This window comes from Anolis sagrei, chromosome 6, assembly GCF_037176765.1.
Source record: "Anolis sagrei isolate rAnoSag1 chromosome 6, rAnoSag1.mat, whole genome shotgun sequence".
Classification (NCBI taxonomy): Eukaryota; Metazoa; Chordata; class Lepidosauria; order Squamata; family Dactyloidae; genus Anolis; species Anolis sagrei.
Genome location: NC_090026.1, coordinates 10,302,439 through 10,326,433, shown reverse-complemented (window position 1 = coordinate 10,326,433; position 23,995 = coordinate 10,302,439). Strand labels below are relative to the sequence as shown.

General features: G+C 41.1%; 1 protein-coding gene across 1 annotated transcript; it reads right to left on the bottom strand.

The window, feature by feature from the left end:
* Window positions 1-296: 296 nt before the first annotated feature.
* LOC132779212 (vomeronasal type-2 receptor 26-like) lies at window positions 297-5,280 on the bottom strand. Its single transcript, XM_067469563.1, has 4 exons — window positions 4,483-5,280; window positions 2,122-2,349; window positions 1,292-1,418; window positions 297-1,198 (listed from the first exon to the last, which is right to left on the bottom strand). Exons 1-4 carry the CDS (start codon window positions 5,278-5,280, stop codon window positions 297-299), a joined length of 2,055 nt encoding a protein of 684 aa, XP_067325664.1.
* Between the last annotated feature and the right edge of the window lie 18,715 nt (window positions 5,281-23,995).

The window sequence follows — 23,995 nt, the reverse complement described above, 5'->3', positions numbered from 1 at the left end:
ATCCTGTAGGGGGGAGTGTTGGTAGCACGGCTTCCCCCCATGGATTCCAATGACAACATGGGAAGCTTCCCATGTTGCCGCGGTGTTGTCATGCACTGGCTCTGTCCTACTTTACCCATGGAGCCCTGCTGGTGTCATTTGATGGGAGCCGACAGGCTTTGTGGGTGACCCAGGCTAAACTGGTGTATACCGCCGATTTTAGCCCTTTGTGATGAGGTTCTTTATGTTACAGTAACATTATAAACCATGATCAGAACATACCACAACAAAATAATGGGCATGGGAAAATAGATGCATTAATGATTCTTCTGGATAAGCAGCTCCCTGCTGTTCAAATGAGGCCTCAGCACAATAATGTAGCATTTGGGAGCAAAGATGAAGCCTAGTATCCCTGCACCGGAGAACACAATGGAGAAGATTTCCACTGCCACCATGCCTTTACCTTTAGAACTCAGGTGAGTTGGAACAAAAGTCGCCCACACGCTACAAAAAATCAACATGCTGAATGTTATAAATTTGGTTTCATTGAAACCCTTTGGTAAATTGCGGACTTGAAATGCCACGATGAAACTGGCAATGGCCAAAAGACCCAGGTAGCCCAGGATAGAATAAAGCATGACAACAGACCCTTCATTACATTGGACTATGCTTTCTTCAGGGAATGAGTACATGTCTAATTCAGGGAAAGAAGGGAAGAATAATAACCATAGAATACAAATACTTGTTTGCAATAGGGAACACGGGAGGACAATGGAACGGACCAGTTTCTTCCCTATCCATTTCTTCTTCCTAGAGCCTGGCTTTGTGGCTTGGAAAGCTAGAGAAACTAGGGTGGTTTTTGCCAAAATACAGGAAACAGCAATGGAGAAGATGATGCCAAAAGTTGGTTGACGGAGAAGGCAGGTCACTTTGCTAGGTTTGCCAAGGAAGAGCAAGGAAGAGAGAAAGCAAAGTAGAAGAGAGACCAGGAGACCATAAGTGAGGTCTCGGTTGTTGGCCTTGACTATGGGAGTGTCTCTGTTCTTGACAAAAACCCCAAGGACCAAAGCAGTGATCAAGGAAAATGAAACCGCAACGGAGGCTAATCCAATGCCTAAAGGTTCTTCAAAGGCCAGAAAACGTATTGTTTTATTCATGCATTTATTTTTATGTTCACTTGCATATTGATCTTCTGCGCATTTTAAACAGTCATCCATATCTGAAAAAAACAAACAAAGAGACGTTATTATAGTTCCACTAATTTGGAAATACCGCTGTATTTACCGCAGAACTGGTGAAGAACTTCACCTACCAGTTTGGTTTGAAATCTCCCCTTCCGGACATGGAATGCAATCATAGCAGCAAAACTTTTCTCCCTCTTTCTTTTTCTTCTGGTGGCCTGGGTAACAGTGTCCATTACACTGAGAAATGGGAACTACCTTTCAAACAGATAAAATACATTATTCAGTGTGGCTTATATCCATGCTTTTGGGTTTTTGCAGAGCTAACTTTTCAATTTCCATAGTAAAAGATAAAGGTTTCCCTTGACATTAAGTCTAGTTGAGTCCAACTCTGGATGGTGGTGCTCATCTCCATTTCTAGGCCGAAGAGCCAGCATTGTCCATAGACACTTCCAAGATGATGTGCATGGAGCGCCTTTACCTTCCCACTGAAGCAATACCTATTGATTTACTCACATTTGCATGTTTTTGAACTGCTAGATTGGCAGAAGCTGGGGCTAATAACAGGAGCTCACCCCGCTCCCTGGATTCAAACCGCCAACCTTTCAGTCAGCAAGTTCAGCAGTTTAGCAGTTTAACCCACTGCATCACCAGGGGGACCTATTTTCTATAGTAGACATGAAGACGCCTGTGTGTGAGTTTTTTAATGTGTTGGAATGTTGATGAACAAGAAAAGAGAATTAAAGATGGTCTTAAAGCCAGCTTCAAAAACTGTGGCATAGACACCAAGAACTGGGAAGCCCTGGCCCTTGAGTGCTCTAACTGGAGGGTTGCAGGCGAAACGTCAGGAGAAAAATTGCCTCCAGAACATGGCCATATAGCCTGGAAAAACCTACAACAACCCATTAAATTAAATTATGTATTACTTAAGCTGACAAATAATTACATCTCAAATCCATACCTGGTTAATATGCCCAGGCCATACAATCAAGTCCTCCTTAATGACGAATTCTTCTTCCCCTGTACTCTTCAGAGCCACATGCCCAACTGTCACTCTCTGGAAGGAGTTATTATGGAACATGATTATGTTCGTTATGTCAAATCCGCCTACTATTTCCCGATCATCATCAAAAGACACTGTTTCTCCAGCTGAGTTGTTGAATGACATGCCTTGAAGAAAATGGTGGAGCTAGTAGGAACAGAGAGGGAAAAAGAGACACAGATACTAGGAATATGAATTATTTTCCTCAAATTCTTTTTGGTTTGTTTGGTAAATAGAAGAAACATTCCCCAACTCCATATTGTAGTGATTCCCTTAGTGACCACCCAAAATCTGCATGTTCTTCATTTCTGAAACTTCACAGTATTCCTTATGACAAAAAGGAATCAAAAGAACATTTCAGGGAAGGAAGGTGAAAAAAGAGGCTGAAGCTGTTACAGACATTTAGGGGGCATCTACACTGTAGAATCAATGCAGTTTGAGTCCACTTTAACTCCCATGGTTCAATGTTGTGGAATGCTGGGAGCTGCAGATTGGTGAGGAACCAGCACTCTTTGGGACAGTAGGATAAAGACCTTGTAAAATGAAAACAGATAATTCCATAGTATTAAGTCATAGTAGCTAAAATGGTCTGAAGCTGCTTTAATCTAGAGGGAGATGGGGGAAGTGGGGGGAAGGGGGTCTACGTTGTTATATTGCAGTGATATCATAACACATAATAAATGGTTTTTAATGTATAGATTTTCCCCTAACTTTTATAGTTTAATGTACAGGGTTAGTCAAAATGCATAGGCCAATAAGCCATTCAATTGAATGGCTTATTGGCCTATGCATTTTGACTAACCCTGTATATGCTTATTGTTTTTATATGTTTGTTCAAATGGCATTGAATTGTTACTAATTTGAAAGCTGCTCTGAGTCCTCTTCTGGGTGAGAAGAGCAGGGTATAAATATAGTAAATCTATATAAATAAAAATGTAATGTTCATTTGTGGGATTAACATAACTCAAAAACCACTGGATGAATTGACACCAAATTTGAACACAATACGCCTAAGAGGCCAACAAGTAACCATTACTCATAAAAACACTGAAAAACACAGTAGAAGAGACTTAAAAAGCCTAAGAATTAAGAAAATACATTATAATACATATGCAAAACCACATATATACACATATATACACACAGACTGGACCACAGCAATGCATGGCAGGAGACAACTACTAAATAAATAAATAAATAAATAAATAAATATAAATGTAATGTTTGTTTGTGAGATTAACATAACCCAAAAACCACTGGACGAATTGACACCAAATTTGGACACAGTACACCTATCAGGCAACGAGTGGCCATCACTCATAAAAACACTGAAAAACACAGCAGAAGGGACTTTAAAAGCAAAAAAAAAAAAAAGATGCTACAGCGCATGTGCAAAAATGACTCCCCCCGGCAAACAAAACACACAAGCATATTCACACTCTCTTTTGGACTACAGCTCCCAGCATCCCCTAGAATAGGCCCTTTAGGAGAGGAGGATGATCCAAACACTCTGCTTCCTAGCTGCAAGCTTTCTTCTCCTTGGATTTCTTTGAGAGCATCCCAATCCCTGCATATTTCCAATTTCTTATTCCTGGACTGCAACTCCCAGCAATCCTCCAGATAGATAGATTAGATAGACATAGATAGGTAGGTAGGTAGATAGGTAGGTAGATAGATAGATAGATAGATAGATAGATAGATAGATAGATAGATCAGGAGGACTGCTGGGAGTTGTAGTCTAAAATAGGTAGAGAAGGAAGAAAGGGGAGAAAGAGAAAGGGAAAGAAAAGTTGGGGGAAGGAAGGGATAAATAAGAGAAGAAAGGAAGGAAGGCAGGAAGGCAGGAAGGCAGGAAGGAAGGAAGGAAGGAAGGAAGGAAGGAAGGAAGGAAGGGGAGAGAGAAAGAAAGAAAGAAAGAAAGAAAGAAAGAAAGAAAGAAAGAAATGGAAGGAGGGAGGGAGGGAGGGAGAGAAAGAAAGAAGAGAAAGAGGGAGGGAAGGTTGACCACAGCAATGCGTAGCGGGTACAGCTAGTCTACAATATAGGTTGGCCCTAGGTTCAAATGTTCATTTCAGATAATGTGGAAGGAGGTCACAATAAAGGGCCAGCCACTCTCCACTGTCCATAAAGACATTGAGAATAAGGACCACAAATGAAAAGCAAAACTTGCTTATCAGCAGTAGTAAGCTCCTCCTCCAAATAAAATATATCACATTCAAAATGACTCCTAACTGAAATTGGAGTTGGGGAAACTAAACCATAAACCCAATCATGAATTACCTGCCAAGGCTGGAGAGTCTGGGGTTCATTACTTTTACCCCTTGCAATTCCTCTGTTTTTGGATTTCAATGAGTAAAGAGCTTGCAAAGCATGAGCCAAGGCATAGACAGCATTATAGATACTGTAGCTGTGGCCAGTCATGTTCATTTCAAAAAGAGTTGCAGGAAGGCTCTCCAGCTTCTCCTCACTAGTGCATGTTTCAGCAACTTCCATCAGTATTTCCAGATCTGGGAAGAAACAATCAAAGACCTGCTCCCAGAAAATTTTGTGGAAACCATCTCCTTGGTTCCAGTTTGGTTTCACATTTTGAAGAAATTCCTTGAACCCAGGAATATCTGTTGAGTGTATTGTGAGGGAAAGTGCACCTTGCAATAGGTTAAAACTCCAGGCCCTTGTCATGCCTGTGGATATGAAATCAAGCTGAGAAGTCATGATCCACACCTTTCCAAATACAGTCCTGATCTCATCAGTGTCTGCTTGAAGCATCAGAGCCCTCAGCCAGTTAATGGTTATAGAGTCTCCATAAGTAACAAAAACATTAGTTTTATTATCTCTAATAGATAAATATATTCTTGAGATGGTATCAAAAACTTCGCCTACATCATCCAACTGAGCATGTTGTGGAATCCTTTCTGTGAAAGCTGAACAGATCCCATTCTGTGAAAGCAAGGACTCCAGGATGCCCAAGAAATGTTCTCCACTATCATCCTTCACAATAAAGAGTCCAATCCAGATCCATCCAAAATGCTGAAGTAACCGGATTATCCCAATATATTGATGGACTTCATTGGGGACCATGTGATACAAGGATGAGTCCCGCATTGTTTGGATCTTTTTGGAGGCAAATGAGCCATATGAGAGCTAAAAAGAAATATAGAAATATTTTAGCATCATCACAGCAGCAATTTATTTGTGCTTATGATTATTTAGCCAATCTTCATTATATATTTATTACACAAATGTTTAGATTCAGTGAAAGTATATTCTAAGGTTTTTGGCTTGAACTCTTCCTTGTAATAATAAGGAATTAATTGCGGTATGAGCATACAAAACATTTTTCATGTTTTTATTGGCAGGGGATTGAATGCTGCTGATTTCCTTACTTTTGAACTACACAGTTGGTCTAGAACAGTTGTTCCCAACCTGTGGTCCGTGGACCACCAATGGTCCCCAAGAATGACAATATGACCCACGGCCTCACCATTATTACACTGTTGCCTCAAAACCACATGGCAACAAGAGCGACTGGTCTCACAAAACTCTCTTATAGTGCCAAGGCAATGGGGATGCCAGGAGGGGAGAGCCTGACTACCCACAAAAGATTACTACTACCACATCAGCTCTAGATTATGGTTTTCTGTGGGTGAGGAGATGGCAACTACTGGATGGCATATGTAATGTATCAGAAACTAGAGCTGATGTGGTCTAGCCAATGTAATTTTCTGAATCACCACCTCAAATAACCAAAACACATTTAAAGTTGACCAAAACCTGATTCATAACTCTTTTGGTAACTAATGTTGGAAAGTAGTCCCTGGTCAAATTGGTCCTTGGTCAAGTTGTCCTTGTTCAAGTGGTCTCTGTTCAAGTAGACCATGGTCAAAAAAAGGTTGGGAACCGCCGGTCCAGAGGTTACAAAAGAAAAATGTAATTTTTCTACATCACCTTACTTAAGTATTCATTGAATTTTTATCCCACCTTTCTCATAAAATGGTACTCAAAGTAGCATATGATCATTAAAAAAAACATCAAAACAATTATAACACAAATTTTAAAGGAATTAAATATCCAATTTAAATGAGTTCCAGAGTCTGTGAGCTGCCACAGAGGGAAGGCTCCTCATTAACTGTGTCTGCAAAGCTGTGGAACTAAGAGAAATCTCTCTTCTGCAGATCTTAATGTTCATGCTGCCTTATATAAGAGATATGGCAGAGTCTGAACCCAATCCATTTAGGGCTTTAAAGGTTAGGACTTTGAATTCTGTCCAGCAACAGATGGGAAATTAATCTTGCACATATCTTACCTGTGGAATCTTATAGAATACTAAGATATCTGCCACACGGAGGGAAGTATCAGAGGCAAGTCCCTCAATGATGCCTATCAGGTTTTTCTGCCCATCACATTCATAGTTAGGGAAGAATCTTCGCAATTTGAAAAGCAGGTCTATAATGGCACGATAGGTCATCGTTGGATTGTAATAGCTGTCATAGATGTGGAATCCAAGTGTGGCATTGGGCAAGATCTGATTATTCTGGTTGATCTCATTTATGGCAAATGTCAAGGCAAGGCTGTGCTGGTAGAACTTTGTCACCATGCTAACAATAAAATATTGTGGGTTTTTTTACAAGCATTTTTTTTTACAATAGATGATGAACTTAAGACATATTCTTATTCCTTTCTTTGACTATCTGATTTACAGTGTGCTCTTGCACATTAATTATGGTACAGGAGCTAGGTCAAAAATGATTCACAGTATGACCCTATACATCTTTTGCTATACAAGATCCTGAGATATGCAAAGATAATATATGCTAATTCTGGGCCAGTATTTCACATTATTTTTTATATACTAGAAAATTTTATGAAATTCACCCAGAATGAACATCAGCCCCCCCCCCCCCCCCCACCATCCACCTGATAGGACAATTATGGCAACCTTTGATTCCATTTGTTTGTTTCAAATACAATGCATTCAAACTTCATGATTATTCAACTTCTTTGAATTAGAAATAAAAACAGAAAATGGGATCTAAAAATAAGGAGGTAATGGTAAGTTGATAGAAGGACAAGTGGTAGAAGGAGAAAGGAGAAAGATGACTTAAGGACATTTTAAAAACAATAGAAACAAATTACCATATAATATGATTTGAAAACAGATTGAAATGGATTATGCCCACATATCTGCGTTGGTCAAATTGAGTAGGTAACATTAAAACCCATCATGGAAAAGGTATCAGAGCTATTTCACTATACTAGGCATGTTAGAACCAAGATGTGGCAAGTCTAATCCAGCACTAAATAGACAAATATGAAGAAATTTGTGAAAAGATTTTTAAAAGTTAATGTCTCAAAATTTGGGAAAGAATGCATAAATATCTTGCTTCTGTTTTTTCCTCCATTAATTTTTTTAACACTTTAGGTTATTTATTTGATGTTGTGTGCCTTCAAGTCATTTCTGATTCAAGGTGACCATAAGGTGGACCTATAATGGGGTATCCTTGGCATAATTTGCTGGCGGGTTGCCCTTGTCTTTCTTTGCAGCTGAGAGAATGGGACTTGTCCAAGGTAACTAGTAGGTTTTCAAGGGTCCTAGCCCAGTGCTCAAACCACTATTCCAAGCCAGCTCTCTAGATTCTCTATAACCCCATCAAAATTAAATAATTTGGTGAATTTTTATGGAAGACTACCTGAAACAAGAGTCATTATCTACTTTGGAAGATCTTCTCCTGTTTTGGGTTTAATATGTTCAGTAGCATCCATCATTTAAGCATTGAATCAGATGCAGAGTCATATGGTCGTATGCAAAGTGCATGTAGAAGAAGCAGTGAGCATGGATTGGATCAATCCCATATGTGTTTCTGTCAACATCCTTTCTTACTGAATGTAGATGACTACGCAAAGAAGAGAACCTACAGAGAGAAATAATAAGAAATGCTTACTTTGGAATCTCCAAATGCCCCTGAGAAGGATGTTCTGTGAATGTAATCGCATTGACCATATAGGCAATCTGTGAGATGACCCCACCAATGATGTGGTCACCAGGCTGGTACCACTCATGTGGTACAGAGAGTGGATTGTCTCCAGAGCATCTCACACTTCCTTTTTTAAGGGTACACACAATGGGTGGGAGCAGTAACAGAAATATCAATGCCCCTATCATCTTGGAGTAAAAGCTCTTCTCCATATGACTCTTACTGCATCCATATCTATATGCTCCTTGGGTTTTGTTTCGTTGACTAGGGACTGCACTTGCAAACACAGCTCTGAAAGTAGAATGTGTCAGCCTTGGCTTTAGCATCGACAGGCTAGCCAAGCTAATCCTAATTCAGACAGCTAAAATGTTGACATAGGCTAAGAGAGGGAAAGAAATTGCAGACAGAGCCTTGCCTACCTCTTGCTCCTGTTTCTGGCTCTCTCACACCTAGAGGTTATTTCTAAGCACACACCGGTCACATCTGGCTGTTTAGTACTTTCCTCTGGAAAGTGCATAGGTCTGATAAATTATAGTCATCTATATAATTGCAGGGGAAGAAAATTACTTCTTTAGATCTCAATTCCAGAGCACTGAGTCACAAACATGTTGGCTCCCTTTTCCAGATACTGCAATATTCTTTCTCTCCCTATTTTATCAAAAATAGGATATCATCATGTTCTGGCTTGGAGCCAAAATGGATATCAATATGAAGGACAACCTAATATTATTTTGGGGCGAGTCTGCCCTCACAACCACTCAGGATGCCTGAAAAGGATGACCTTTGAGATCATAACCTTTTGGAAAACCAGAATCTCCAAAGCCTTTTTGGAAGTGTGATCTTTTGGAGATTAATTGGCATTCACACCATCTGGAAAATCATAACCTTTTTGTAAAGTATGATATTCCTGAGAAGAGCTAAAAACTCGATTCAGTGAATCTTTAGTGGTATGTATCCACTAGCATTCATGCAAGGCAAATTAGGTTTCTCAGCTGTTAGACAGATATACCTGGTTGTGTCTTTGAACTGTTAGGAACAAAGATTTATACCAGTGCACAAAATATATAGAAGATCTTCAGAAGTGTTGTTTCAGTTGCCCAAAGAAACATCTATTCTCCCATGAAATGTATTTGGTTTTAAATCATACTCTCAAGAGACAAAAATAAGTAGTCTCCGTTAAAAGTAGCATAGTTGATTTACTTACAAACTTCATGTATCAGCATACAGGTACATTACTTATCAGTTGAAAGTTTAAACAGTAAGTTCTCTAAGGCATTCTATTGCAATCTCTTCTATGTCTAATGCATAACAAACACAACCTAAATGCAATACACACACTGACTTCTAAAATGGAATCTTAGTCCAAATAATGCCAGATCTGATCACATGGTCTGCAGTCCCTCCCACAATCTCAAACAACATAGTTAAGGGAAAACTGCATACCAATACACACATATACAATATAGTAAGCAATCTGAATTATATGCATAACAAATAACTAGTATAAGAGGTTTGTAGAAGGTTGCTATTTCCAACAGGTTTGGAGCCAAATTGGATATCAATATGAAGGATAATCTAATATTATTTTGGGACAAATCTGCCCTCACAACCTATGAGGATGCCTGCCATAGATGCAGGTGAAACGTCAAGTGAGAATGCTACTGGAACATGGCTGTACAGTCCAAAAACCTCACAGCCACCCAGTGATTCCAGCCATGAAAGCCTTTGCCAACATCATACATATGACTATCTATTTGGGTTGCTGACATTTTGGGATGATGTGGGTTTTCCTTCTAATTTTAATCTCACAAGGGCCTTTCATTTTAAAATGGGAATAATGAGGGATATGACAGTTAGAGAAAGTTAGCAGTCAAGCATTTTTGCCGATGTTTCATAGAAATGAAACCTAGAATGACTGAATAATGCTGGATTTTGGGAGATTACGGGACACACCATAGAAAATTTCCCCCACTGGTGATAGTGAAGTGGTTGTATTCAATACCATGGTGATGATGGGTTATAGTTTTCATAATGCAGCTAGACCAAAACCGCAATGGCTTTGCTAAACTGCCACCTCACTATCCAGGAAGCCATTGTGACCTCCTGGCCATCATGAATATCTCAGTCTCACATCACCAGGGGATCCAGAAGATGAAGCGAACAGATCCCCTCAACTTCTTCCTTGTCATGTGGGTTATGCTGCTGATTTTGACACAGAGCTTGCATGGATCTCTGCAGCTAGCTGGGAGTGGTGACAGCAATGACATAAATACATTTATTTATTTACAATATTTCTACAATATTTACATTATCCTGCCTTTCTCAAACCCAAAGGTGATTCAAGGAAGCTTACAACCAAGCAGCCATTTGATGCCTGAACAATATACACTTTAAACCACATTTAAACAGAATTAAAAAGTACTGTCCCCTATTCCCTATGTGGGCAGTTAGCCATCCCAAATCAGACCCCATTCTTTGGTACACCCTGCTACGAAGCCACAGGGTCACTCTGGAATATCAAGCAAATTGCACTCTAAGACCCTGTTCCGAGGTGACAGGTTTTTCATAGGAAGGTGGAAGAATAGCAATATGTTGGACACAGTATTATGATATAGAAACCATCACCAAAGGGGGGCAGCAAGAGACTGTCTATTGTCAAACACCATCATCAGTGCAAAAAATACAATGGACACCTGGGCATGATAGTTTGTGGTTTCATCTCTGAGTCTGATCATTTCCGGAACAATTTACTTGAAACCAACATTGTGATGGTCCTTTGGGTAGTTCGCTCAAGAAACTTCCTCTTCTAATTTTATCCTCTGAAGAGGGATAATTCTTCTGGAGGAAGGGTGTTCAAAGTGGGCTCCTGCAGATGTCGTTTGAACATAACTCCCTGCACTTTGCTAAATGGTTAGCTAGCGATGATGGCAATTACTGTCCAACACCATTGAGAGGTATATTCTTTGACCATCTATGCCCTAAATACAATTCCTTAGATCACATAGAAATTTTCATTTCCTCTTTTGAATTCATCATTCCTACAATCAGTGTTAGAAAGTGTGAAGATAAAGGAGTGAGAACACATTGTCTTCATCATCTGTATGGATTGAAGGAGGAACAAAAGTGGGATCAATGTATGTTAAAAGAAAAGAATAATGGAATTCACACAGAGTTGTTGTCATGTTATACCAAGGAAAGATGACAACTGCAAAGTCAGGTGTCATCTTTCCCCATGTTTTTCCACTCAAGACTATTAAAGTGAATAAAAGCATGCAACTTTAACTATTAGGTTTGGACACCCATATATTTCTGCGCAGAAGTTTGTCCCGAGTTTATATTTACTTTATTTCTGCGTAAATATCTGTAGGATTGCAACCTTAGTTTCTAGTCTGTATAAAATGTCTGTTCTACTTGTTGCTTCACAGACACCAGAGGACAAGACCCTTTCAACTTTGAGAAGTGAAGAACTAAGAACAAAGGCTGGTCAGCTAGAACTCATCTAACATTCTCCAGCAAGGGCCACATATTAATGTGGAATTTGAAGAGGAGGGAGAAAGGGAGAAATGTGTTAAGGCTGGGACCACCTTCTATCTAGAAACCTATGTCCTCGCTGCAGAACATGCAGGTCAAGAATAGGTCTCACCACCAAGACCCTACACTTGGAAGGCCATCCTACTTGGACATGAGTGATCGCCAATGATGATGATGATGACATATTAAAGCTGACACTATCCTTTGCATCAGTAAGTAAGAATCCACATTCAAACTTAGCACAGCATAGATATGGTTACAAGGAGCCACAACAGACATTTGTATATGTTTGAAAAGAAGCCATATTAATTAGGAGATTAGGAGAGATTAGGAGCAATGGATTCAAAATCCAAGAAAAGAAATTCCTCCTAAACATTAGAAAGACCTTCCTGATGATAGAAGTGCTTCAATAATCGAATATGATACATGGGAGTGTGTTGGAGTCTCTTTCACTGGAGGTTTTGAAATAGAGGCGATATGGTCATCTGTCTGGAATGCTTATGTATTGCTGCATGACAGAAGGGGATTGGATTGGGTGTCTCTTCCAACTCTATGAAATACATTCTGCAATTTTATATATAGTTGTCCCTCCATATTTGAGTATTTGACTTTTGCAAATTTTAATTGTTCATAGATGTGATTAAAATGTTCTCAAGGAATCTCTAGACTCCCCACTATGAGAATAATAATATTATAAAACTTTATTTATGTCCCTCCACCATCTCCCCAAAGGGACTCAGGATGGCTCACAAAAGCACTCAGAAGTGCAACACACACGCAATACAACAAATACATAAGCATATAAGAGAACAACAATGCAAGCTTTCGGTATGACTCTATGGTCAATTTCTGCTGTATATGACCATAGGATCATGTTGGAGGGTGTTGGGCTTCCTAGACAGAACAACTCTCTAGGGAGTTGTGGGTCCTCAGGTTGACTATAGAGTCATTCTAGAGAAACTACATACTCTGAGATAAGAATATAACAATTGTATTATGTAAAGAAAGAGCTGCTTTCCTTTTTTATGCCAACGTATATGCAAATACAGAGTTGACCTCCTTTTTAAATCTGGCCAACACTGTATTTGCTCCAGTTCCACCTCATACACAACTTCTGTGTTTGTCTGTCGCCACTTCCCAGTTTGTTAACTCATTGACAATCACAAAGGACCATGATATTATTCCTCCAGATAATTTTCTGTTCAGCTGTTATACGGGGTAAACACATGTTAGCTACATCAATTTGGCAGAAAGGCATGATGTAATTCCTAATGGCCAGTGAGTTTGATCACCCCTCTTTCTTTCCAGGTATCCAATCAGATGTTGTGCTGGTGGAGTCAGGAGGAGATGTGAAAAGGCCTGGAGAATCCCTCCGTCTGTCCTGCCAGGGATCGGGGTTCAACTTTGGAGGCTATGGCATGCATTGGATAAGACAGGCTCCTGGGAAGGGGCTGGAATGGATTGCAGTTATATGGTATGATGCGAGTAAGCAATACTATGCAGACTCGGTGAAAGGGCGCTTCACCATCTCCAGGAACAACCCTTCAAGCATGCTCTATCTGCAAATGAGTGACTTGAAAACAGAAGACACGGCCACATATTACTGTGCATTCAGGGAGCACAGTGAGAGGAAGTAAAACTGAAGCCAGACAAAAACCAGCCTTTGCTCCAAAGCAATCTCCAGTTGACTGAATAACATGAGATTTATGCTACAAAACTTAGTAGAAGTCCTTCCCTTCTGAAATGGAAACCTACGATTTTCCTGTATAAAAATGATACTTCTATGAGTCATTTGACTGTGTGGATCATAATAAATTGTGGCAAGTTCTTGGTGGGATGGGCATACCAAGCCACCTTGTCTCTCTCCTGAGGAATCTGTACAAGGACCAAGTAGCAACAGTCAGAACTGACCACGGAACAACAGACTGGTTCCAGATTGGGAAAGGCGTACAGCAAGGCTGCATACTCTCACCCAATCTTTTTAACTTGTATGCAGAACACATCATGCGATGTGCGGGGCTGGATGAATGCAAAGCTGGGGTGAAAATTGCTGGAAGAAACATTAACAACCTCAGATATGCAGATGACACCACTCTGATGGCCGAAAGCGAGGAGGAGCTGAGGAGCCTTCTAATCAAGGTGAAAGAAGAAAGCGCAAAAGCCGGGTTGCAGCTAAACATAAAAAAAACCAAGATTATGGCAACAAGAATGATTGACAACTGGAAAATAGAGGGAGAAACCGTGGAGGCCGTGACAGACTTTGTATTTCTAGGCGCAAAGATTACTGCAGATGCAGACTGTAGCCAGGAAATCAGAAGACGCTTACTTCTTGGGAGGAGAGCAATGTCCAGTCTCGATAAAATAGTAAAGAGTAGAGACATCAGACTGGCAACAAAGATCCGCCTAGTCAAAGCCATGGTATTCCCTGTAGTCACCTACGGATGTGAGAGCTGGACCTTAGGGAAGGCTGAGCGAAGGAAGATCGATGCTTTTGAGCTGTGGTGTTGGAGGAAAGTGCTGAGAGTGCCTTGGACTGCGAGAAGATCCAACCAGTCCATCCTCCAGGAAATAAAGCCCGACTGTTCACTGGAGGGAAAGATACTAGAGACAAAGTTGAAGTACTTTGGTCACATCATGAGGAGACAGGAGAGCCTAGAGAAGACAATTATGCTTGGGAAAGTGGAAGGCAAAAGGAAGAGGGGCCGACCAAGGGCAAGATGGATGGATGGCATCCTTGAAGTGACTGGACTGACCTTGAGGGAGCTGGGGGTGGTAACGGCCGACAGGGAGCTCTGGCGTGGGCTGGTCCATGAGGTCACGAAGAGTCGGAGACGACTGAACGAATGAACAACATGAGTCATTGCCTTTTCATATTGAATTTCTTGAAATTATGTGTTTTTAAAACCCAATTCATTTAATCATAATTATGTGTAATTCTAAATCCCCCCCCCCCAATGTCTCATAACAATGAAATAATAATAAAATCAATTTGAAACAGGGAGAAATTCACCCTCAAAAAAAGGCTATGTATTGCAGTGGGGGAAAGTGGTTCTCCTTTCCCATGTGAGGATCAATCAGGGGTGCATCTACAATTTAGAATTGATACAGTTAACCACTTTTCTTGCTTTGGCTCAATGGTATAGTATCACAGGAGTTGTAGCCCCTTTATTAAACAGTGATTTTGCCTTGCCAAATTACAACTCCCATGGTGCCATACCATTGAGCCACGGCAACTAAAATGGTATTAAACTGCTTTAATTCTAGAGTACAGAGGCATCTTTAGCCATGATTTGTATCCCTAATCATATTGGGGAGAGCTCTGTTTTTGTTCTGGCTAGGAGGAACCTCAGGTCTGAGACTTCTCTGAGGACTTAAAACAACTTGTTCTTATCAGTTATACCTTCACTACAGGAAAATCACATGCAAATTGCCCTTTCACTTAAAAGCATTCTGACTATTCACTGGAGATGCATATCGGCCATTACTCTCGGGCAGGTTCCTCATTCTCAACAATGAAGCTTTCCTATCTTTTGATTTCACTGTTCACGGCTCCACTGTGTGAGTATCATCCAGATCAATGGAGACCAACCTTTGATCCTCCAGGTGTTTTGCACTTCAACTCCCAGAAATCCCAGCTAGCTTACCAGCTGTTAGAAATTGTGAGAGATGAAGTCCAAAACACCTAGAGAACCAAAAGTTGGGAACCACTGTTCTAGACAAATGCAAAGAATGGCATGTGCTCCAAGTTTATATTATAGTAATGTTTATTTTATTCTTGTCTTTAGGTGTTCACTCCAATGTCCAACTTGTGGAATCTGGGCCAAATATTCTACAACCTGGGCAATCCCTCCATTTAACGTGCACTATTACTGGAGATTCTGTGAAAAGTACTTACTGGGAATGGGTTCGTCAACCTCCTAGAAAAGGACTGGAATGGTTGGGCCAAATAGTCTGGACTGGCAGTGCATGGCGTACATACTATAACCCATCTGTGCAAAGTCGATCCACTCTCACGGCTGATTCCTCCAAGAATCAGTACTATCTGGAGTTGAGATCTGTGACAGTTGCAGACTCAGCAACTTATTACTGTGCTCGAGAACACAGTGAGACAAAGCAAAGAAGGAACTGCACAAAAAGGGAAGACACTTTCCTCCTATGGGATGGTTGCACATGAGTGCTAGGAATGAGTGGAGGATTGCTAAACTAATATTTTAGACAGTTTTTGTGAACAGAAAATAACACGTGGAGGTGTTCAGGGAGTTTGAAATTTGGAATTCTTTGCAGTCGCTGAGCAGATTCTTTGTAACAACCTCTTCACATGGGACTAAATTTGGCAACATGTGCAGTTTTAGCCCCACTCACCTACCAAGCTTTCTGGCTTCTGTCACATGATGCCGACCTGGTTCTATGGGTGAAGGAGGGCACAGCCGGTGCATGCTGCCACTGGTACAACATAAGGCAGCTCCCGTGTTGCCATTGGAATCCATGGGGGGGGGGGGGGAAGCCGCGTGCACCATGCATACCCATACTTCCCCCCATCTGGTCACCTTCAGCTGGAGGTGGTTGATGTGGGGCATGGGGTGCCACCACTCTATGAAGCAGACCAATGCTGGTGGCTGTCTGATGAGGTCATAAAACTTCAAACTGTCTGCCAAAATACAAAATTGGACAAGGTTTGAGTCATGACAGCACAAAAGACAATGGGTATCCTACAGCCACTGCATATCTTTTTGCATTTTCAGCCCGTAATAATACTGTAGAGCAGGATGGATAGGAAGCATAGTTAAGTATCCAGAAAGGGTTAGCAGCATAATTCTGCCATCTGGGATTTATCTTTTTCAATAATTCTGCTATTCTAACTTTACAAATCTAGCAACGTTTGGCTTTAAAACCCCTTTGAATTATGAATTAGTGCAAGGAGAAGTAGGGGAGCAGATCAGGACAGACTTTTGATATCACTTCTGTGCCAGCTAAGAAGTGAATCACCACACTTCTTTGCTGGCACAGAATACTTCATAGAACCAAAGTGTGATCAGGGCCCATTGACAGATTTTCCAATCAATAGCAGGGGCAGGTTTGTCACAGGGAAATGGCGGAAGAGCAATGAGTTGCACACAGCATTATGTAATAGGAACTGTCACTAAAGGTGTTGGTCCTGCTTCAATGTCATTTTGCCAACTTTGACCTAGAAACTCCTCTCTCATCGTTTTCTTATTTCATCATTCCCATCACCTGCTATTTGGCTGCATCCAGTTATGATGCCACACTCCTGGTGCAAATGACCAAAAAATTCTTGCTGCCACACCAGCATCAGAGATTGACATTAGGACCATTGAAGAATGATCAATACAGTTCCTCATGCACATGCACAACAAGAAGAAATCATCTACTTTGCAGAAATGGTCCACCAGTATGTTCAATTTTTAGGAATCAGATGAAAGCTTCAGTCTAGCCAAGCACAAAAGACAGAGGTTTTTCTCATGATTATCTGAAATATTTCCCTTCACATTATGCATTACAAGCCAGACATCACAACTCTCCTCTTCATGCTTTCTACAGGGGGCAGCAATAGTATGCCAATTGCAAAATACCACTGCCAGTGTAAGAAATGCAATGGACTCTTGAGCATGATGGTTTGTGGTTTCAGCTCTGAGTCTGATCATTTCCTGAGCAGTTTACTTGAAACCAACAATGCTTTGGTCCCCAGTGACAGGAAATAAAAATGCAGCTGAACTAGAACTGAGGTTTCTCCAAGGAATTCTTCAGTTGACTGAACAAGAAACAATTCAAAAGACAAACTGGAAAAAAGTAAGAGCCCTCAAAACACAGTAGAACTTCACCCTTTCTCAAATGGAAATCTTCTCCCCCCCCCCCCCCACACACACCCCTAACACCAGGAAAATATTGCTGGCATTCCAAAGTATGAGTCATTATCTTTTCATTTTGTTATCCGTATCCTTAAAAAATTGACTTTCCATTTTTGTTGATGACATTTTGGGATGGTATGGGTTTCTCTTCTGTTTTTATCTCATGAAGGATTTTCCATTTTGCTTTAACCCTCTTTATTGAACAGTGCTTGTGTCTTGCCAAATTACAACTTTCATGGTTCCATACCTTTCAGCCAAGGCAGCTAGAGTGTTATTAGGTAAAGGTAGGTAAGGTAAAGGTAGTCTCCTGACATTAAGTCCAGTCATGTCTGACTCTGGGGTGTGGTGCTCATCTCCATTTCTAAGCCGAAGGGCCAGCGTTGTCCGTAGACGCCTCCAAGATCATGTGGCTGGCATGACTGCATGGAGCGCCGTTACCTTCCCGCCGGAGCGGTACCTATTGATCTACTCACATTTGCATGTTTTCGAACTGCTAGGTTGGCAGAAGCTAGGGCTGACAGCGGAAGCTCACACCGCTCCCCGGAATCAAACCTGCAACCTTTCGATCAACAAGCTCAGCAGCTCAGTGCTTTAACCCACTGCGCCACCGGAGGCTCCAGAGTGTTATTAAACTGCTTTAATTTCTCAGTGTAGATGCATCTCTAGTCATGATTTAAATTCTTAATCATATTGAGGAGTGCCCGGTTTTTGTTATGGCTAGGAACCTCAGATCGGAAACTTCTCTGAAGACCACTTGCTTTTTATCAGTTATACCTTCACGACAGGAAAATCACATGCAAATTGCCCTTTCATTTTAACGCATTCTGACTATTCGCTAGAGATGCATATCTGCCATTACTCCCAGGGGCAGGTTCCTCATTCTCAACAATGAAGCTTTCCTGTCTTTTGATTTCACTGTTCATGGCTCCGCTGTGTGAGTATCATCCAAATCATTGGTTACCAACCTTTGATCCTCTTGGTATTTTGGACCTCAACTCCCAGAAATCCCAGCCACCTTACCAGTTGTTAGGAATTGTGGGAGGTGAAGTCCAAAACACCTGGAAAGCCAAGGTGTTGAGGTATTCTTTGTATTTGTTTTAGACAAATACAAAGAAGGGCATGTAATCCAAGTGTATATTTTACTTATAGCTGTTTTGTTTTCGGCTTTAGGTGTTCACTCCAGTGTCCAACTTGTGGAATCTGGGCCAAATGTTCTGCAACCTGGGCAATCCCTCCATCTAACTTGCACTGTTACTGGAGATTCTGTGAAAAATAGATTGTGGGATTGGGTTCGTCAGGCTCCTGGAAAAGGACTGGAATGGTTGGGCGAGATTGACTGGAATAGCAATGAGTGGCGCATACGCTATGCTCCTTCTGTCCAGAGCCGATCCACCCTCTCAGCTGATTCCTCCAAGAATGAGTATTATCTGGAATTGAGATCTCTGACAGCTGCAGACTCAGCGACTTATTACTGCGCTCGAAAACACAGTGAGACAAAGCAAAGAAGGAACTGCACAAAAAGGGAAGACACTTTCCCCCTATGAAACGGTCACAAATGAGTTATAGGAATTAGTACAGAATTGTCAAATTAATATTTCTGTTACCATTGTAACAGAAAATAACATGTGGGGGATTACAGGGAGTCCAAAATTTGGATCTGTGAAATTGAATTCTTTGCACTCACTGAGCAGCTTCTCTTTATCTGCCCAACAAAATACAGGATTGGGCAGGTTGGGGTCATGACAGCACAAAAGACACACTGGCCCCCTACAGCCATTGCATACCTTTTTGCACTTTTGCACTTTCACCCCATAATAATATTGTATGGCAGGATGAATGGGAAAAGGAACATAGCTAAATATCCAGAAAGGCTTAGCAGCATAATGCTGCCCTCCCAATGTTGTTGTTGTTGTTCATTCTTTCAGTCATCTCCAACTCTTCGTGACCTCATGGACCAGCCCACACCAGAACTCCCTGTCGGCCGTCACCACCCCCAGCTCCTTCAAGGTCAGTCCTGTCACTTCAAGGATGCCATCCATCCATCTTGCCCTTGGTCGGCCCCTCTTCCTTATACCTTCCACTTTCCCCAGCATCATTGTCTTCTCTAGGCTTTGCTGTCTCCTCATGATGTGGCCAAAGTACTTCAACTTTGTCTCTAGTATCCTTCCCTCCAATGAGCAGTCGGGCTTTATTTCCTGGAGGATGGACTGGTTGGATCTTCTCGCAGTCCAAGGCACTCTCAGAACTTTCCTCCAACACCACAGTTCAAAAGCATCGATCTTCCTTTGCTCAGCCTTCCCTAAGGTCCAGCTCTCACATCCGTAGGTGACTACAGGGAATACCATGGCTTTGACTAGGCAGATCTTTGTTGCCAGTCTGATGTCTCTACTCTTTACTATTTTATCGAGATTGGACATTGCTCTCCTCCCAAGAAGGAAGCGTCTTCTGATTTCCTGGCCACCATCTGCATGTGCAGTAGTCTTTGCACCTAGAAATACAAATAGCAGAATTTTTAAAATAATTCTACTATTATAACTGCAAATCTGGCAAAGCTTAGCTTTGAAATCTCTTTGAATTATGAATTAGTGCAAGGAGAAGTAGGGGAGCAGATTGGTCCAGCCCTCGGATATCCCTTCTGTGCCAGCAAAGAAGCAAATCCTGAATCATCACACAAGGTACCTCATAGGAACATAATGTGATCGGGAGCTATTGACAGGTTTCCCCATCAATAACGGGGGTATGTTTGTCACAGGGAAGAGCAATGGGTTGCACACAGCATTATGTAGTAGGAACTGTCACCAAAGGTATTGGACTTGCTTCAATGTCACTTTGTCAATTTTGACTTAGAAACTCTTCTTTCATAGTTTTCCTATTTCAGCATTCTCATCACCTGTTAATTGGATGCACCCAGTTATGATGCCACACTCCTGTTGCAGATGATCATAAAGCTCTCGCTGTCACACCAGCATCAGGGACTGATGTTAGGACCATTACTGAATGATCAATAAAGTTCTTCATACACACACAGAATAACAAGAAACCATCTACTTTGGGGAAATGGTCCACCAGTACCTTCAATTTTTAAGAAGTAGAAGAAAGCTTCAGTCTAATGACTTCATCATACAGGGTTTCAACCAGCGGCACATGACCAGCTGTTTGGGATTGTGGGAGTTGAAGACCAAAACACCTGGAGGGCTGAAGTTTGCCTATGCCTGATCTAGAAGAAGCAAATCGTGATGTCAATCTGAGAAAACTAGACATTCTTAGAGGGGTGTCCTCTTAGTCAATAAAATAGTAGTTTCCTCATTCATGGTTTTTCACTTTCCCAAGAATCCTGTGCGCATAACATCATCAAATGTAGAAGAGTTCTTAGATACTTAGAGAAGATAGTATGACATAAATACTGAAATGTACTACGTATCTTACTGAAATGTAATATATACCCAAGAAACATTTCTAATCAGAATATAATGGTTACAGCACCATCAGATTATCATTCCTTGTAAAGGAGAACAGAGATATTTCACTTTTTTAAAAACCAAGATTGTTTTTTTTTAATCCCAAGATAGTGATTGCACAACTGTCCTTTGTTATACAAGAACAAAGTCTCGGTTTATATCCGTAATTCAATAAGGCAGAGCTCTGTTTATGTCCTGGCTCCAAGAACTGGAGGTCTGAGACTTCTCTGAGGACTTTGGACCACTTGCTTTTTATCAGTTACAGCATCACAACATGAAAATCACATGCAAATTGCCCTTTCATTTAGATGGAATCTGACAAATCACTGAAGATGCATCTCTAACAATAGAGATGTTCCTAAATCTCAACAATGAAGTTTTCCTATTTTTTGATTTCACTGTTCACAGCTCCACTATGTAAGTATTTTTTTAATAAATGCAGAGAAAGCCATGTGACCCAAGTTTATCTTTTATTAATGACTCTTTTGTTCTTGACTTTAGATGTCCACTCCAGAGTCCGACTTGTGGAATCTGGGCCAAATTTTTGTCAACTTGAGCAATCTCTCTGACTAACTTCTACTGTTACTGGAGATTCTGTGCGGGGGGGAAATTACTGGAAATGGGTTCGTCAGTCTCCTGGAAAAGGATTGGAATGGTTTGGTGAGATAAATTGGGGTATCAATATGAGGTACACATACTATGACCCATCTGTCCCAAACCAATCCATCCACTCGGCTGATCTCTGACAGTTGTAAATTCAGTGACCTATTACTGTGCCCAAGGAACACAGTCAGAAGGAACTGCTTTAAAAAGGGAAGGCATTTTTCCCCATGAGGAGATCATACATTAATGCTAGGTATGAGTGGGGTATTGCTAAGTTAATATTTTAGGCAATCCTTGTGAGCAAAAACCAAACATGGGAGTTTTCAAAAAGTGGTCATTTTGAAGTCTAGCCTGAAAAAATTGGGTATTTTTGAAATGAAATTCTTTGCAGTGGCTGAGCAGATTCCCTCAAACTCTCAAAGTGCCCATCAAAATATAGGATTGGTCAAGAACGGAGGCAATGACAGCACAATAAACACAGGGCTCTCTAGAGGCACTGTGCACCTTTTTGCTCTTTCACCCCATAAAATACGATAGGGCAATTTGGATGGAAAAGGAAACACAGTTAAGCTATTGGAAAGGTTTAGCAGTGTAATTCTAGCCCTCCGGGATTTTTCTTTTTAAATAATTCTGCTATTGTAACTTTGCAAATCTAGTAAGTTTAGCTTTTAAAACCCTTTGAATTATGGATTAGTGCTACGAGGAATGGAAGAGCAAAACAATCATGATTTCCAACATCACTTTTGTGTGAGCAAAGACGCGAATTCTGGATCATCACACAAGGAATATAATGGGTTTTCCCAGGTGACAGTTTTGTCACAGGGAGTTGGAAGTATAGCAATGTGTTGCACACAGTGTCATGATATAGGAAACAGTCACCAAAGGGAGGCAGCAAGAGACTGTCTATTGCCAAACATCAGAGCAAGAAATACAATGGACATCTGGACACCATGGTTTGTTGTTTCATCTCTGAGTTTGGTAATTTCCTGAACAGTTTACTGGAAACCAACATTGTAATGGTCTCTTGGGAAGTTTGCTATCCGATAAATTTCCTCTCCTAAATTTATCCTCTGAAAATAAAGTATTTTTTCTCAATCTGGAGGAAGGGTGTTCAAAGAGGAGCCGTGCGGATGTTGTTCGAACATATCGCCTTGCACTTTGCAAAATTAGTTAGTGAGCAATGATGGGAATTCCTGCCCAGCACTATTGAGAGGAATGGTCCTTTGACTATCTATACCCTAAACAAATACAATTCCTTAGATCACACAGAAATTTCCATTTTGTTATTTGAATTCATCCTTCCTATGATCTGTGCCAGAAAGCAAATGTGAAAACTCAGTGAAAGAGAGCTTCGTCATCTCCTGGTGGAGCCCCCGGTGGTGCAGTGGGTTAAACCCCTGTGCTGGGTGGACTGAAGACCGACAGGTCACAGGTTTGAATCCGGGAGAGGCGGATGAGCTCCCTCTATCAGCTCCAGCTCCTTATGCAGGGACATGAGAGAAGCCTCCCAGAAGGATGATAAAAACATCAAATCATCCAGGTGTCCCCTGGGCAACATCCTTGCAGACGGCCAATTCTCTCACACCAGAAGTGACTTGCAGATTCTCAAATCGCTCCTGACACGATTAAAAAAAATCATCTCCTGGACCCTTCAGTATGACTTTATGATCAATTTCTGCTGGAGGATGTTGAGCTTTCTAGGGAAAACACTGAGCTAGGGAGTTGTGGGTCCTCAAGTTGACTATAGAGTCATGCTGGATAAAATACACATTCCTGGACAGGTGTTCTCTTGGATAAGAAAATAACAATTTTATTATGCCAAGAGAGAGCTGCTCTGCTCTTTAGTGCCAACATTTATGCAAATACAGAGCCAACCTCCTTTTTAAATCTAGCCAACACTGTCCTTCCTCCAGTTCCACCTCATACACAACTCCTGTGTCTATTTGTGGCCACTCCCCAGCTTGTTAACTCATTGACAACCAAAAAGGACCATGATGCTTTTCCTTCAGATAATTTTCTATGCAGCTTTCACATTTTAACTACATCAATTTGGCAGAAAGGCATGATATAATTCTTAATGGCTAGTGAGTTTGAACACTCCTGTTTCTTTACAGGTATCCAATCAGAAGTTCAACTGGTGGAGTCAGGAGAAGATGCAAAAAGGCCCGGAGAATCCCTCTGTCTGTCCTGCCAGGGATCAGGGTTCAACTTTAGATACTATTGCATTGCTTGGATAAGACAGGCTCCTGGGAAGGGACTGGAATGGATTGCGTTTATAGAGTACGATGAAAGTCAGCAATACTATGCAGACTCTGTGAAAGGGCGCTTCACCATCTCCAGAAACAAGCCTTCAAACATGCTC